General features: G+C 40.3%; 2 protein-coding genes across 8 annotated transcripts in view; one reads left to right on the top strand and one right to left on the bottom strand.

Moving 5' to 3' along the window:
• The window catches only part of NVL (nuclear VCP like), a 41,895-nt gene extending 37,057 nt beyond the window's left edge, over positions 1 to 4,838 (top strand). For 5 of the 6 annotated variants that reach the window (XM_062606020.1, XM_062606018.1, XM_062606016.1 and 2 more), the window contains 2 exons: positions 2,735 to 2,805; positions 4,596 to 4,838. In XM_062606020.1, coding sequence (XP_062462004.1) covers positions 2,735 to 2,805; positions 4,596 to 4,640 — 116 coding nt within the window. In that variant the 3' untranslated portion in view covers positions 4,641 to 4,838. Of the gene's footprint in view, positions 1 to 974 lie in introns of all 6 variants that reach the window. The other variant, XM_062606017.1, reaches the window with a different exon arrangement.
• Positions 4,839 to 10,622: 5,784 nt separating this feature from the next.
• Positions 10,623 to 15,753, bottom strand: part of DEGS1 (delta 4-desaturase, sphingolipid 1) — an 89,251-nt gene continuing 84,120 nt past the window's right edge. Inside the window, exons 2-4 of one of the 2 annotated variants that reach the window (XM_062606043.1) lie at positions 15,538 to 15,632; positions 13,891 to 14,633; positions 10,623 to 11,766 (exon numbers count right to left, since the gene is read on the bottom strand). In XM_062606043.1, the coding sequence (XP_062462027.1) occupies positions 11,620 to 11,766; positions 13,891 to 14,633; positions 15,538 to 15,619 (972 nt within the window). In that variant the 5' untranslated portion in view covers positions 15,620 to 15,632 and the 3' untranslated portion in view covers positions 10,623 to 11,619. Of the gene's footprint in view, positions 11,767 to 13,890; positions 14,634 to 14,928; positions 15,069 to 15,537; positions 15,633 to 15,753 lie in introns of those variants that run through there. The other variant, XM_062606044.1, reaches the window with a different exon arrangement.

Here is a 15,753-nt window from a genome sequence, read left to right as displayed (position 1 = left end):
ATCCTAACAACAGTCAGTCAGGCTTTCAGTTTAGAATCGTGCTGGAGTTTCTCATCACTGGTCCAACATCTGACCACTCAAAAGAGTTCAGTATCACTTGCAAAATTGGAGTTTCCACTTGTGGCTCCCTTCCCCAAACCACTGATCAACATGCTGTATAGAACAGATTTTAGCACCAGTGCCAGAGCAGGACGCTACTGCTGCTTGTTCCCTATCCTGAAGAGTGACCATTAATCCTTATACTCTATTTCATACCCTTTAATCAGCTTTTAGTCCACCAAAGGATAGATTCTACAATCCCTTGGAGTTTACCAGTCCTTTCTACAGTCCCTTGGAGTTTACCAGTCCTTTGGTGGCTGAAACAAGTTACTTGATTTAGCCAGCAGTTCTGCAGTTTCATAGCCAAGTTCCTTCAGCACCTTTGGGTGAACACCATCTGGTCCTGCTGACTTACTGTTAACCTCATACCTGCCCCATTTTAGTTTAATACTTCCTGTATATTATTTCAAATAGATGTAGTTACAAAGAACATATAGGGTATGAGGAGTTCTTAATACTTCCAGCTGAAAAGGCAAATTCACTGACCTTCTAAACTATGACCTTACCCCAGGCCGGCCTTTTTGGATATTGTAAGATATCCAGTGACCCCACAGCACCTGCATAGTCTATAAAGCTGATCTTAAGAAGGAGTGTATGAGACTTCTTGTTAAAGCAGTTAAGAGCGAGTGTGGTTTAACAACTGAGATTAAAGTTTTGTATCTTTGCAGTTGAATTTGAAAAGCAAGATATGGTCCTTGTTTGATACTTTCAAATTAAGAGGAAAGGGAACCAGCTATCCTTCCTTCACTCATCTATGTAAATAGCTAAAAAAAACAACTATTTCATATTTGGTTAAGTTATACCTGTTGATGTATCAGTTGTTTTAACTGATAAAACACTCGTACCTACTTAAGACTAAATGGTTTTGTCATCAGAAATCAAGGCAAACTATGTAAAAAAGTGAGACAACAAGGTATAGATTACTGACAGCTGAATTCTCCATGGGATCAAGCCTTGTGCCTGTTTTTATCACACAATAAGCATGAAGTAGCCTAACTTACTTTCAGTAAGAGGTAAAACTACTTTACCTAGCAGTAGATAAAAGCGTGTTTATGCCTAGCCATAGCTACCAGCAGTTTCACCTTGACCTTTTCTGATAACTATGTCCTTACTGATACCGATCGTCCTAGTTGCTGAATGCTGTTTATTCCTTTCCTCTCTCCCTATAGCTGAGGCTGTATCTTGTTTCACAATTTGATTAAAGAGTTACAGGCTTAAAAACAAAACTGAAAGCAGAATTAAATTCTCATAGCTTCATTTTATTATTTTTGGAGTTTTGATGACTCAACCTTAAAGTAATTTGGCTTCTGTGAAAGACCCACATTGAACTTTCTTACTGTAAGTAGGGTTTCCTTAGAAAAATAAGTTGAAATGATGGTATTTTTAGTCTACACCTTTATACTGGTATAACATCATACGGTAATGGGAATCTTGAATAAGAGCTTCAGAGAGCTAAGATAAGAAAGAGCAGTTAAGGACATGTGTTTAGTTCAATGAACTTTAACCCTCATCTTTACTTTTCAAGCAGGTAGTCATAATTGTAGACTATTTGCTGTTCTGTTTTATACCTTAAATAAGCTCTTATTTAATTTAGTGCTTTCCATTCACTACATAGTTTTTGTTATATCAGCAGATTGTTCTAACTCAGACAAATACATTAATGAGGAGTCCTGACAGTTTTTTCATGTCAGCACACCCCACTTCACATTACAAAGGTAGCAACAGTACACATCTGTGCAAACAAAATCATCGTAATGAAATGCATTTAAAATTCACCAGGTTGACTAAAGACATACTTTTTGTACCTTTATCACATCTAATATCTGGGTATAATATTAGGATTGCAATGAATCAGTATGGTAATGGTATCTTGGGATTCTTAAGTCTAAACAAGGCTCTTGCATGGGAGAGCAGAAGATTCTGTAATTTGAGGTGTGCATATGTCTTAGCATACTAAAAAAAACCAACCCCAAAAACCTGTTCAGAAGGTTATGATTAGGAATAATTAATGCAGCAATCCACAGTAAGGTCAAAAAGGCAACTTGCATAAACTTAAACACAGTTGTAGAACTGAAAGCTTGCATCACTTCTGGGTAATGCCAGGCAGTACTATAAAGTCAATTATTAAGGAATTGAGCATCCTGTAGTAAAGCTGGAATGATAAAATATTTTCTAGGTACTTACTCACTAGCACTCTATATTGAAGTTTAATAATAAATATGTATAGAAAATAGACCCCAGAACTGAAAGCAGCAGGATTTGAGGCACTCACTTCCAGAAGGGCTGAGGAACTTGAATTCTAACTGGATTTGATGCAAGCTGCAGTTAAGTCAGATCTTTAAAAATGAAACTCTCAGTCTGCAGGTAAAAACTTAGGTAAATACCTAACAACTTTCTGAAACAAACATTCTTTGGCTTAAGGTGCAGGGACTAGAGGGATTAAGATCTTGTCTAAAATCTTAAACAGGAGGCTACGAGTTCAGGTGGTCTTAACATTGCTGAATTTGATCTCATCCAACTGACTAGCACATGCAGTTGGCTAGGTTCCAGGAATGCTGCCTTGAAATGCACACAACAACAGCTTGATTGTCACTTGGCTGCAGTTTTAACACATTATTATGCTCTGTTCTCTAAGGAGAAATCAAGATTTCCCATAAACACTTTGAGGAAGCTTTTAAGAAAGTGAAATCTTCAGTATCAAAAAAGGTAAGATAAGCTTTAGGTATGCAGGACTCCTTACTCCTCTGGGAAGGATACTCTTTATGCTGGAACCTGGTGGGAATAGTAAAGGTTGCAGTATACTTGCATGTATTTCAAACTGACACTACCTGTTTCCTGCGTTAAACAAACCTAATGCTCTTTATAAGGTCAGAAATTGAAGTCTCTCCTTTCAGCTGCAGATGATGCCTTGCATGTAGCTAGATTACCGTGCTATCGAGGTTATATTTTAGTATGGCACCTTGGACTTCTCACGGACATTCCTGGATTAATTATTGAACTGGACCTAACCTCTTAGCTGTGGAATATTCACCTAAAAGCCAAGGCCTTTAGAGTGCTCCACATCTTGCTATCACCTTTTTCCTCCCTAGATGAATGTGACACCCAAAGATGCTCAGTCATTTTTGTTACTGTGCAAAAAATCATTTTGAGATAGGACATAAAAGATGAATGGGTTATCAGTCTTTTCATTGTTTGCATTTGTCAAGGAAGTTTGTTTTAAAAGTTTCCTTATGACCTGTTCTTTTCAATGACTGAAAGGAAAGCTGTTCAATCATCTCTGTTACCAGAACTGAGAAGTTAATATATATAGAAATTGTTACTGCTGTAGAGCTCTCCTGGATAGGTCTCTCTGTTGCCAGGAGTGTACTGCAGCCAAAATAAACTAGTACAGTCACTTTGAACACTGGCAAGAGAGAAGTTAAACTAGTTAACACTTTCCTTTCATTGTTATTGTATATTGATGGTCATTAACCTTTTCTGAAAGTTAGAAGTGATCTTTGGCACCAAGGCCCTTTAAAGATGGTACTTGTAGTTTTCTTCCCCTTTGCTAATCACTAAGCAAACAGCTAAAAAGAAACAGCCACAAAAACTTAGAGATGTTTTAACTTAATGATCACTTAGGACATATTCCTTCTGATTAAAAATCAACCAGAAATACAATTCTGCATCTCAAAGGCAGCTTAAATATCCCATCTCAGAGACCTATATTTCAGATACAGCCATCTGAAGAATCTTCAGTTAGATATTTTGAAGTACAGTATACTCATCTGCCATTTACAGATGCTACTTCCTACCTGCTAGACAGATTCAGTCTGACAAAAACTCCCCCTCCATACCTTCCTATGAATACTGGAAGGTAAAAGCTGCATCTCACCAATTTAGTGCTTCTAACTCTTCTTTTCCCTCCTGTACATATCTGAGTTCTGTTAGCATGCTTTTGGTTTCCCCAGTTGACTCAAATAAAAATAGGTTGTTCTTAAAGCTATGGACAGGCATCCCATTCTGAAGTCAGTTATTTCAGTGCAAGTTAACATCTTTTAAGTATTCTGTTACTCACAATTGTCATTTAAAGTGCCTATTGAAAAGTATGAAGGAACAGTTAAGTTAGATTATCAAAAGAAGATCCTCTCAGTTCACTTTGGCAAAACTAAATTAGGAAGTAAAGTGTCAATTCAGCAGCTCCCCAGAAAAGAAGCAGTATCTTAGTGAAGCTGTAATTCTGAACCTAACATGGCAATATTAAGTATAAGAGCTCTTGCCAAAGGGATCTATTAATTACACATCACTGGTGACTGTCACTGGAGAACCTCACTCATGAGGCAGGGTAGTGGGGTTTTGTCATATTTAGGTTTTTGTTTGCAAGTGTTTTAAAATACAGCTAAGTGGGTCATACAGCTGGTTTGTTTCACTGTAAATAGCACATATAAAGTCACTTTTATACAGTGCATGATTTTTTACCGTTGTCTAAAGCTTATTTTTCTTCTTGGCACTGTTAGGATCAACTCATGTATGAAGAACTACGTCAGTCACTGTGCAGGTGATACATTTGGACAATCCCCAAGAAGCTTACTCTGCACTGGTGGAGAGCTTGGCAATACCTGTGCCTGATTTCAAGAGACAGGTTGGAAAGAAACTGTGCTAGATCTCTCTGAAGTTTTTAAACTGTACCTGGAAAAAGGTCCCAATGACCTACTGCTCTAAACCATCTTTAACTATTTCCAGATTAAAAAATAGAACACGCTTCCTGCTTATGTTTTTAAAAGTGAATGCTTTTAGCGCTAAAGAGCTAATACCACTCCTATATTTGGTGCCCTTAATCAGGAAGCCCTCAGAGACAGAGCAACAAAACATTCCAGTGTTTACACTGTTCAAATAGCTGTTTTAAACCATAAATGAAAAAAGCCAAGGTTGCAGGAAGGAAAACTCTTGAAGAATCACTGGGAGGACAGAGCTGTGCAATCAGACTGGGAAAGTGCTGCACTCTGTGTTACCATAACATGAATCATGCCTTTTACAGATACACTGGCACATTATGACTGTGTTGGCAGGTTTCTTGGAGCTTCCAGCAGCTTCCTTCACCTTAACAAAAGAACTACCCACAGATGGCAAACTGTCTTAAAGTTACCTAGGAAAGAGTAAAGTTTGGAAGTGCTGCAACGGTGTAGTTTAACAACCACCTAAGAAACATTTGAAACTGTAAGATTTATCTAGCAAGCTGATTCTTAATTAGCTGACAAGTCTGCAACAAAACAAATCTATTATGCATTTGAGTTTCCATTTCCTCTGGAGGAAGGAAAAATGTTACAGATTTTGAGACACAGGGTAATAACAGCCTCAAGTTTTTTAAATACAAAAAAATTCCATCTCAGGAAGAGGTCAACTTTCATCATCAAACTGGGAAATAGCTGAGTTAAGACAAAACACTGAAATGTGACAGACACAGCAATTGACTTCTGAAACCTACAAACCCTCGTGGATTTTTTTACCAGTGCCATCATTCTACAGCATTCTTTAATCATTAATCTCAGTTCCTATCTTTGATCAATCTTAAGCTTAGTAAAAGCACTACAACCAGTCAAGGATCAGAAAAGGAAATTTCTGCTAGCAAATTTCATAGTTTTAACTTCAAATGCTACTTAATGAAATTTCAGTGTAAATAGTAAAAGTTTCTATAGCAACATTTATCCTGTAAGCATCCCCCCCCCTTCTTTAACATACAAGAGGGAGGTGATCATTTCATCTCCTACTTGAATCATAATTCATTGAAGCAAATCATCATGCTTTGCTGATCTAACTTTAAAACTGACCTTGCCTTGAGGGGGAACAGTGCCTTACATCTCTGATTCTTCTCCAAATTGCCATCCGACAAAAGATCTCGCACATTTTTCCCCAGAAGTAAATGGGGAGTGGGGGGAGATAATTACAAATTACTCATCCCCACAGGCTTGTGTTTTAAGAATGCTGACACTCATGGCAGATTGTACTTACCACTGTGATTTTTGCACAAGGTGAGATACTCCAGTGACTCAAGCTGGGGCCCATATGACTATCAGATGAAGTCCTCTGATAATTACAAGTAAATCAGGCTTGGAGCTGCAGAAGTCCAACATGAAGGATCATTATTTTATCTCAGAGTAGTTTCACTTGTGCGTGTTCATTACTGTGAGGCCATGCAATTAGGACATCGGTTAAGTAACGTAAAAATCATACCTAGATGTCACGTACAGAGCTATAGAGGAACCACCTATGTCACAAACTTCTTCCTCTTTTAGCTCCAAGTCTACAACTTGACTTTTTTTTTTTTACCACCTTTCTTAAATAAAAGCTCTTTGCTTTATAGGAAGCTACAACTGTATGGAAGCAAACTGTGAACTCTTAGTACAGTAATACACTCTGTTTACTTGGGTGTTTCAGAGTTGACCAATGCAAAGAACCAAACAGGAGCCCCATGAAAACAGTATATGGTATTTCAAATGCCAGTTTTGAAAGTGTCACCCATTCTGCCTTTAGAGACGGTAATTCTAAAGGCCATCACTGATTTTACCTGCCCGTGGCACACACTGGTTTCAAAACCAACTACATAAAAAATAAATTGGGAATTAAAAAAGGTCTAATTGTAATAAATATGTTATCCTTTTTCCAGGAAAGGAAAATACATACACAAAATGTGTAACTTTCAAGGTGTCTAATGATCATTCTTAACACATGGTGGTGGAAATAGGATGCAGGAGGGTTTGAATTTACAAGAAAACTTGAAGTTGAAAGGCAGAAGAAGCCAAGTCAGTCAAGTGTCCATGTACTGTTTGCTTACCTTGGCTGGGCTACATGTGTGTCAAGGAGCAGACAAGGACAGGCAGCTGAACTCTATTTGACTGTTCACACAAGAATGTGGTGCACCCACACTGCTGCTTTTTCTTGAGGGAAATTCTGCTTAGGCTATTGTACTTATCACTGAAAAAAAACCAACTTGATTGATAAGAAATAAAATGCAAGAGCCTTTGTACACAGAAGATGGGAGCTGCTTTAAGGAAGAAGTCTTTTCACACAATACAGAGACCACTACTTTGTTCTGCATATGCAGCTACCACCTCTCCTGGCAGACATGCCTAGAGTTTTTTTCCCCCTCTAGTCATCTTGTTTGTTGTGACAAGCTCACAAAACTGTTCATCATGCCATTCTCCTCTCCCTTTTCTTGAGGCTAGCCACATATCTAAATCACAGTGCTGATATGACACACAGGCTGTCCCAGAGCATATTAGATGCCAACTTGAGCTTGGATATGGGGTAGAGGCAGTGCAGGGGAACTGTTAGAGAAGAAACACAGTTTGCATTCTTGGCTCAGTAAGAAACTTTTTCAATATCTCTGTCCTTACTAAAGTCTTGGATAGCACTGCAGGCTTGATTGTGAAATAAAGAATTTGATAGAGAAGAAATAATTGTGTACATGGAGTTGCAGGTTGCTATACTAAAGACACAGCTCCATGATTCAGACACACCTATTTGTCAGACTTTTCCTAGGACCTTGCAGAAGCAAACTTGGCAGACCCAGAAGTAGCTCCTGTGCTTTGCAGTCCGCAAGCTAGAACAGTAGAACTTTTTTTGCCTTTAACTCTTTTGAGTCTCTTCAGTTACAGAGCAGTACCCTTCCTAAAAGCTGTGTCTTAGACCACTGACCATCCAAGATCACTACCTGAAAGCGACTTTTCACCTGTTTGTCCAACAGGGTTAGAATGGCAGCCCGCAGCATTGACATTATTGCTTCTAGAACCTCATCATTAAATAAGGAATGAACGGCTTCAAGTTCTACTGTTGCTGCCACACTACTTCATCTGATACAACAATAAATGCTGAGGAAGCAAAGTTGAACCACTGAAATCATTACCTAACAGCGTCTACATACCTAGCACAGATCCATTTCTCAGCATCTGTAGACTTTTAAGTGTGCATTTACATGCTGGCTGGCATGTAATGACTTAACCAAATGAATTCTGAGACACAAAACTAAAAGTCTTAACTACTTTCCAGCTCACCTCTGGTTCCAGGTAGGAAGTCTTGCCCTGGATCTGAAAGCATGGAGCACTGTAGCCAGAAAGATGCACCCATTTAACACATGTTAATTGTCACTCTTATGGAGCAGACCGGTTCAACAGCAGAACAAGAATGCCAGAGGCAAGAGTTGTTTTGAAAGAGGAACATACCCACGCCTGTCCTGTGGGAAAACTCATGCCTAGTATGATGAGATTCCAGGATGCATTACTTATTCCACTTCAGCAGCTTCAAATAATTAGGGGTGTGTGTGTTAAAAGCCATGCAAGGCAGTTTATTCTGAAAACTAAGTTACTTTGAAGGCCCTGAAGGGGATTCAGAGCTCTGCACGATTTAACTGCAGCTAAAATACTTGGATGACATGTTTAACACAGCTGACCCAAAGTCAGCTCTGTTTTGACAGTTACGACTCTTGGCTGATTTCATATAAAGGAGAGGTTTGCCAAACTGACAAACTAGCAAGATGCTTTAGGTAGAAAAGAGCAAACCCTAACAAGCATGTAGAAAGGCCAAAGTTAACTCATTCCTGTCTGAATAGATCTATTAAAACATTATAGTTGGTTTAACTGTTATGGCTCTAAACCACAGGACCATAAAATTAATGCTCTTTAATTTGTTCTTTACAGGTTAGTCAAAAGGTCCCTCCAACTTTCAGATTAAGTGTTGCAAACATTATACTAACCTGTTTCTGCCAGATACATTCTAATAGCATTAAAGTTACTGAATTCCTTAAAAACAATAACTAGGTAATTCATATGTATGTCAAAAAAATAGTATTATTTGTGCCATGCCTTTGGACTACATGCCACATTATGACTGGACTAAACCAGTTATTCATTTAGAATATACCAGCAAGTCAGGTAGTCTGGCTGGTCTTAATTCCTTTTACCAGTGGTTCAGAAATGCTTCTGACTTTTAGGGATGAAATTTTGCTGCCATACAGGTTAGCTTTCAGATGATCTGCTTCTGGCAAAATCCCTACTACAAGTTAAATGCTACAACCTCTTGTGTATTAACACAGTAATTGTATACCTAAGAACAGTCACCACCAATGCTTGCAAGAATCAGGCCATGGTGTAAACACAAACTTAAGTCTCACTAGCTGAGATTAACCTCTTCCAGTGAATCTTCTCCAATAGGTAGCCAGTAGATGTCTCAAAGATTACAGCAAGCAGAGAATTCCCCATTATCCTGCAGCTTTTACAGTGAAAATAGTGTATTTATAATCACAGCTGGAAGGGAAGCTCACAGAACACCTTAAAGCAACATCTGCAATTTTAAACAGGAGAAATAGCAACTTCAGTCCTGTTTAGAAGCAGGAATCCACACCTGGACTACCTATTGGGAGGATAGTAAAGAACATCAGGGATGACATGAAGTAGGTAACTAAGCCCAAGTATAAAATTTGACTTAGAACTCTGGTTATTTTATCATCAAGCCTAACTGATATTTCGTTAAAACTTCAGCTTTTAGCGATAAAACTTTCCAGAGATTCTTTCCATCCTTCATCCAGCTAGGTTAAGCCATCAACACTGAAGAGATTTAATTCCACCGTTTGCTTCTTAAATTGAGCAGTCATACAGAAGTAGCTTAAAGAAAAAATCCACCAAATGTATGTTCTGCAACTCAAGCCTATTCAAGTTGTTCAACTGACATTTTCCTTGAGTAAAGGCAATGATTCTTTACAGTTTGTCTATGGAACCACTCAACAGGTCTTGCATCTGCTGTAAAAATACCAAATTTCACTAGAACTCAAATTCCTCAGTATAAGGGGACCAGTCAAACATTCATCCAATATTATTTAATATTTGCTTTTTAATTACATGTAAGAATACTAGATAAAGTCTATTTTGACATTACACTCTACCCTGAGCAATATGCTGGCCAGCTAGCATGTTACAAAGTGACTTCATTATCCTGCCAGTGAGTGGCTGGCACACTTGCATCCCATTTCTAGTGCTTAGCCACATGTAAGGGCCCCACACTTCAACAAAACACATTAAAAATAAGACCACAATCGAGCAAGGATTAAGAGGCATCAACATACTCTTGTCAGGCTTTCAGCTTCTTAAAAAGAACCCCCCAAAACACACCAAAATGTGTGAGTTGAACATCTAAAAATGAAGTTACTTACAGCAGACCAGTGTGGACAGCAGCTAAGACTTACACCTTCAGCAAATTCCATCTTTGTTAGTGAACCATAGGGTCACCATTTGAGATTTAAGGGTGATTTGTAGCTATCTTTGGCTGCTTAAAGCCATTATCAGTGCATTAAACGATAGAAGGTAAATGCACTGCTCTGAGGTATGTAGAGATTCTTCACTGTTCAGGAAGTCTATGCATTCTCTGTTCCCAATTTAAAAACTTCTTAAGAGGAAATTTGATATCACCACCTGTGCTTCCACCCCATTTTAGTATGCAAGAAAGGCAAGTGTGTATGTAGGGTACTGGAGGTTTAGGAAGGAAAAAAAAAAAAATCATTTAGCAACACCTTTTTATGTACACACAACTAATACACTTAATCATTTGCCAGACAGTACCTGTTTCAATTGCTTCAGTTTTCCCTACAAGCTGAATTTCCAAATGAGTGTAAAAATTTGTAGATTGAGCATTTAAAACCATGGCAATAGCACAGACAATTAAGACGAACCTAAACTTTTTTCTTTGAACACAAAAAAACCCCAAACTGTAACAAGACCTTTTCCATTATGAAAAAGGAAAAACCTTCTCAGTTACATTAAGCTACCTAACAGCTTAAACAACACAACACTGAATGCTGGCTGCTCAAGCTATATGCCAACACAAGCAGCTTAAACAGTAGGTGGTGACCCACAAAGTTGGTAATACCCTTGAATTCCCCACCTTTTCACAAGGAAGCCACACAAGCCATTTCAGAGATACCAGGTTCATTCTGACATACTGCTCCTTAGAAAACACAGAACTTTAAACCAATGCTTCAAATGACATGTTACGTATTTAAACGGAAAAAGACTTAAAATTTCTGTGCAAATTTAGTTCATCCACCCATAAGTTAGGAAACAGGTTCAAGAGGTTTACTTTAACAAATCGTGTTAGGGTAGAATTAACAGGTAAGTACAGCATTTGAACACTACAGTCATCTAAACAGCATTTTGTGGGCAGCGTACTACATTGAGAACTCAGTATGTTTTTAAGAGGCAGGCAGGTATTTTACATAGATTTCACACCTGCCAAAGTAAATCCTGTAACAAAGTGATTTAGCATTATGTATATAACACTGATCTTTAGGCAAACAGACACATTAAACCAACAAATCTGAGGACTGCGAGGAATGTTATAGCTGGTAGGAGCCTGCTACAAAATCCTTAAGGATGCATTGCTGTGTTGCTGTAAATCTTAATTCAGGACACTGGTGAACAGCTTTAGCAAGAGACCTTATACCAGCCACTTTAAAGCAAGCAGACATTTCAAAGTCTTCTTTTGGTTGCCAGAAGTTTAATCTTGCTTCACTTCACCCTTTAAGTGCCTTTTCATACGTGAATATGGGCTGATTGTGTCATCCATCACGAAGTCATATAGTACTTTTACCCAAGAGTTATATTGTGGCAGGTTGTCATAGTATTCAGCTGCTATTTTCTTCACCTAAAGAAGAAATACAAGGTTTATTTGCTATTTATATTAGCACTAATAATGAAAATTCACAATCCTCAATGTGTAAATTAATACAGAGCACTAGAAGTCTCATTTTAGCTGTTAAGAGTCTATAAGGAAGGCTACTAGTACCACAGTATGAAAGTTTGTTGAAGAAAAAAGTTACTCCCTGATTGTTAAGTAAGCATCATGTGAAACTTTTCTACTGAAGCCAGCTAGAACAAGCTGCTAGCACTGAAGTCCATTCACTGTGCTACCTACAGAATGATGTAGCTCACAAAAGTACTTCGGTTGCAGTGGAAGCGGGTGATTCAGTTCAGTGCTGACTCATACGAGTTATCACCAAAAAGGATGCTTTATGTTCTAGGAAGAGATGTTGAAACACAGCTATTTTTACATGTAGCTTCAAGTCATAGCACACAAAGAAAAAAAAGCATCTTATTTCTGAGGTACATCCTGTTTCTGCAGACATCAAAGAACATATATAAACCACTTCCAAAGACTATTCGCAGATGTACATGCCGACTAGACCACTGTTACAATCTAAGAGAGAGAGAGTTTCAGTTAGATATCCTTACTGATATTTAAGGCCCACCACCTAAAGACTGAAAAACCTGAACAAAACAAACCTGAATTTTCACTAAATTCCATAGCTTTTGACAGAAGAAAAATATTAATCTGTATAAGCCACAGACCAACCCAAGATACCTGCATGCCTGCTTTGGAGCTGAAGATTATTTTGATCCATCATCACGCCTACAGTGTGATCACAGTGCATCTAGCCACTATACTTTTATTCAGTGGTAATTATACCCAATACGCCAGCTGGAATCAAGTGTTCAGTTAGTTCAGTGATCGTTAGCACACAGCATAGCAGAGTCCAGTCCAATCAAATTAACTATGTTCTTCTAAAAGGCAGCTTTGTTCTTTTATCAGAGCTGTGGATTAACAGTCTTATAGCAGAGCTGGGTATTCACCTCTGCAGTTAAGTACTTGGAAAAAAATTCATTCCCTGCTTACAACTTAAGTACTGGTCCAAGAAGTGAAATGCTGGTTCATCAGCACAGATCTCAGTATCAAGGCGAGTTAAAGCAGCTTTGGCTGCATTTGAAAGATGAAATCTATGGATAAGAAAAATGACCCATCTCTTTCAAAAATCAACAAGGCCCACAGAAAAGTCTCAACAAAGGAGTTACAGAATTTAACCACCTTGCTAAAGTAGTGCTGGAGTAGTTATTTCACCTACACTTCCACCGACAACAGAAACAACAATCAAGCTTATACTCCAAAGGCACAAGCTTACAAGGTCACTATCAAGTACAGTAACAAAGCTGCAAGACCAACACCACAGCTGCTGTCAAACTGCTAATTTAGTGTCTGATTAAAGACATTTTCCACTGATAAAAGCAACTTTTAACTGAAGATGAGTTTTAGGTGTAACCCTGGAAGCCTGTGTTCCCATACTCCAATTGGGACACACATACACAATGACAATTAAGCTCCTGCTTAAAAGCCAGCAAAGACCTGGAGAGGAACTAATGTGAAAGTTCCCATCTACTCTCATGTGGAAGGTCCAAAGTCTCGGCTTTGAAGCCTAACACTTACTTAGGGTTCAAAAGCTCTCACTAGAAGAAACTGAGCTGCTCCAAACTAGAAAGCTATTAAACATATGTCACACTACAACAAACATCAGCAGTACCTCAGACCCTCTCTTTTCCCCATCAGAGAATTACAGTGATAGGAGAGACTGAAGGATAAGCATGCATAAGAACACTGTCCTTCAGATTTCAAGGACAGAGCCAACAAATCTGAAGTTATTTGCAACTTCTTAGCTAGTTTCTGAAGAAATCAGAAGGCTGGTTGTGATTAAAGAATACAGTGCACAACTTAAGACATACATTTCCTCCCCTCCACTTTCATGGAAGAGGCTGTGGTTAGGTTAAGAGAGCACTGAAATTATAAATAATTACCCCCTTCATCACTCAACTTGAAAACAGTTGTTTGTTCTTGTTTGGGCTTTTTATCTCCCAACTTCCATTCTTCTATCAGTGTTCCACCCAGTTTTCAAGTAGGGCTTATTTTGAGCAAAAGTAATAACCTCAGAAGTAAACTTACCAGTGGAAGGCTCTTGCCAGGAATATTAGGAAAGTCATGATGTTCATTGTGATAGCCAACATTAAAAGTGAGCAAATTAAGTGGCCCATAGTAGGAATATGTCTCATGTCCTTTCAAAAACATGTAATGTTCAGCTATGAAATGTCCTGAAATTGGGTGCAACCCAAGTCCAAGTACTGAGCCAGCAAGCATGTAAAATGTGGATTTAACTCCCCATAAATAATATATCACGACATCAAAGGAAAGTTGAGCCAACAAATTGATTATTTCAAGTCGAGTAATAGGTTTGGGATTGATGCAGAGAGGTCTAATCGCATAGAAAAATGGCTGAAGAACAATCCATATGAACTTCCTAAAACGGGTGCAGAAAAACCAGCCTTCAAAGTTGGTAGGAATGTCCACATCAATTCCATCACCTCCCAAATAACGATGATGATCCATGTGGTATCTCTTGAAGGATATGGAGTATGGGAGGCCAAGAGGGAGGTTGGCAAATATCCCAAACCATCGATTCCACATTGCTTTGCTGTTGCCAAAGGCACTGTTGTGGGAGATCTCGTGAATCGCCAGAGTCATGGAGTGGCTAATACAGCTTCCAAAAACATATGCCCAGAAGATTACCCATTTCCAGTCCAAGTCTTTAACTAGGTAAAAGGCAGTCAACTGTGCAAGAACCATCAGCACAACCACCCAGATCAAGTTGTAGTCTGGCTTCATCAACGCTTTAATCTCTGGATGCTTCGCTAGATGGGAAAGAATTCAGTGGAAAAAAAGCAGTTATTTAGAAGCTCTCCTCACAAACAGTTAGATTACAAAAGCAGATACAGCCATTCCTTCCCTTCCTCCCAGTTAGGGCTGTCTGCAAACATGATGAAACCCCACCAGCTTTCCACTTGTGACATTTACTGCAATAATGAATCCTTTCAATTTAAATCATTTTAGCGTATTTCTGTTGCTCAGAAACCAGACATGTACATGACAAGCATCAGTACCACCTCCGGCTACCCGGAAAGGAAAAGCCTTGAACTGACAACCCACCAGCAATTCAGAAGGGCTGATTTTGGCCATCTCGCTTGAAAACGCGGTTCTTCGCCACCACTCCTGCGTGCCGCGGCGACCTCTACGCCCTGCACCCGAGCTATTTATACCGACCACCAGACACGTTATCAATTATTCAGCTCGCTTCCTACCGCACGCAGGGCTCCGCGGAAGCGGGCGGCGAGCGGCCCGCAGGGAGCGAGGGGACCCGCATCACCCGCACCGCTCCGCAGCTCGAAATGGAAGCCCGAGCCGCCCACCCTACGTCTGGGGCTCAGGCGCTGCCTCCGCCGGCAGCGAGGAGCCCCCCGCCTCCTTCTCCTTCCCCTCCCCCGCCGCCAAGGTGGCGGCTCCCGCCTCCACAGACGCGGCCGGCGCCGCGCCGCTCCTCTCCCTCGGCCCGGGCCGGTTGTGGCCCCGGCCGCACTCCTCCACGCTCGCCTGTCCCCACGCTCCAGGTTCCTCTAACGACCAGCGGCGACGGACGGGCCCTCCGCACGGCGCCCCCCGGCGTGGGCGCCCGGCAGCCATTTTGTGGGGTGTCCCCCGCGCCCCGCCACGCAGCCAGCGGCAAGGAGCGGCAGCACCGCCGCCACCTCTCCTCCTCACCCAGGATCTCCTTGCGGCGGTCTGCATGAGGCTGGTCCGTGTAGACCCACTCGAAATCCTCTCTGGCCACGGTGTTGCCCATCTCGGCAGCGCGGAGCCCCCAGCCCGCTGGCCCGTACCCGCCCGGCCCGGTTCCGCAGCACCCAAACCGCGACACCCACCCTCCCCGCTCCGCGCTTTATAGCTCCGCGGAGGCGGCTCGGCGGGAGTCCCACC

The sequence above is a fragment of the Pezoporus occidentalis genome, unplaced genomic scaffold (genome assembly GCF_034315485.1).
Source record: "Pezoporus occidentalis ecotype Australia unplaced genomic scaffold, CSIRO_AGI_Poc_V1 ctg93, whole genome shotgun sequence".
Classification (NCBI taxonomy): domain Eukaryota; kingdom Metazoa; phylum Chordata; class Aves; order Psittaciformes; family Psittacidae; genus Pezoporus; species Pezoporus occidentalis.
Note: the sequence above shows the minus strand (reverse complement) of the source record. Positions and strands in the feature narration are given on the sequence as shown.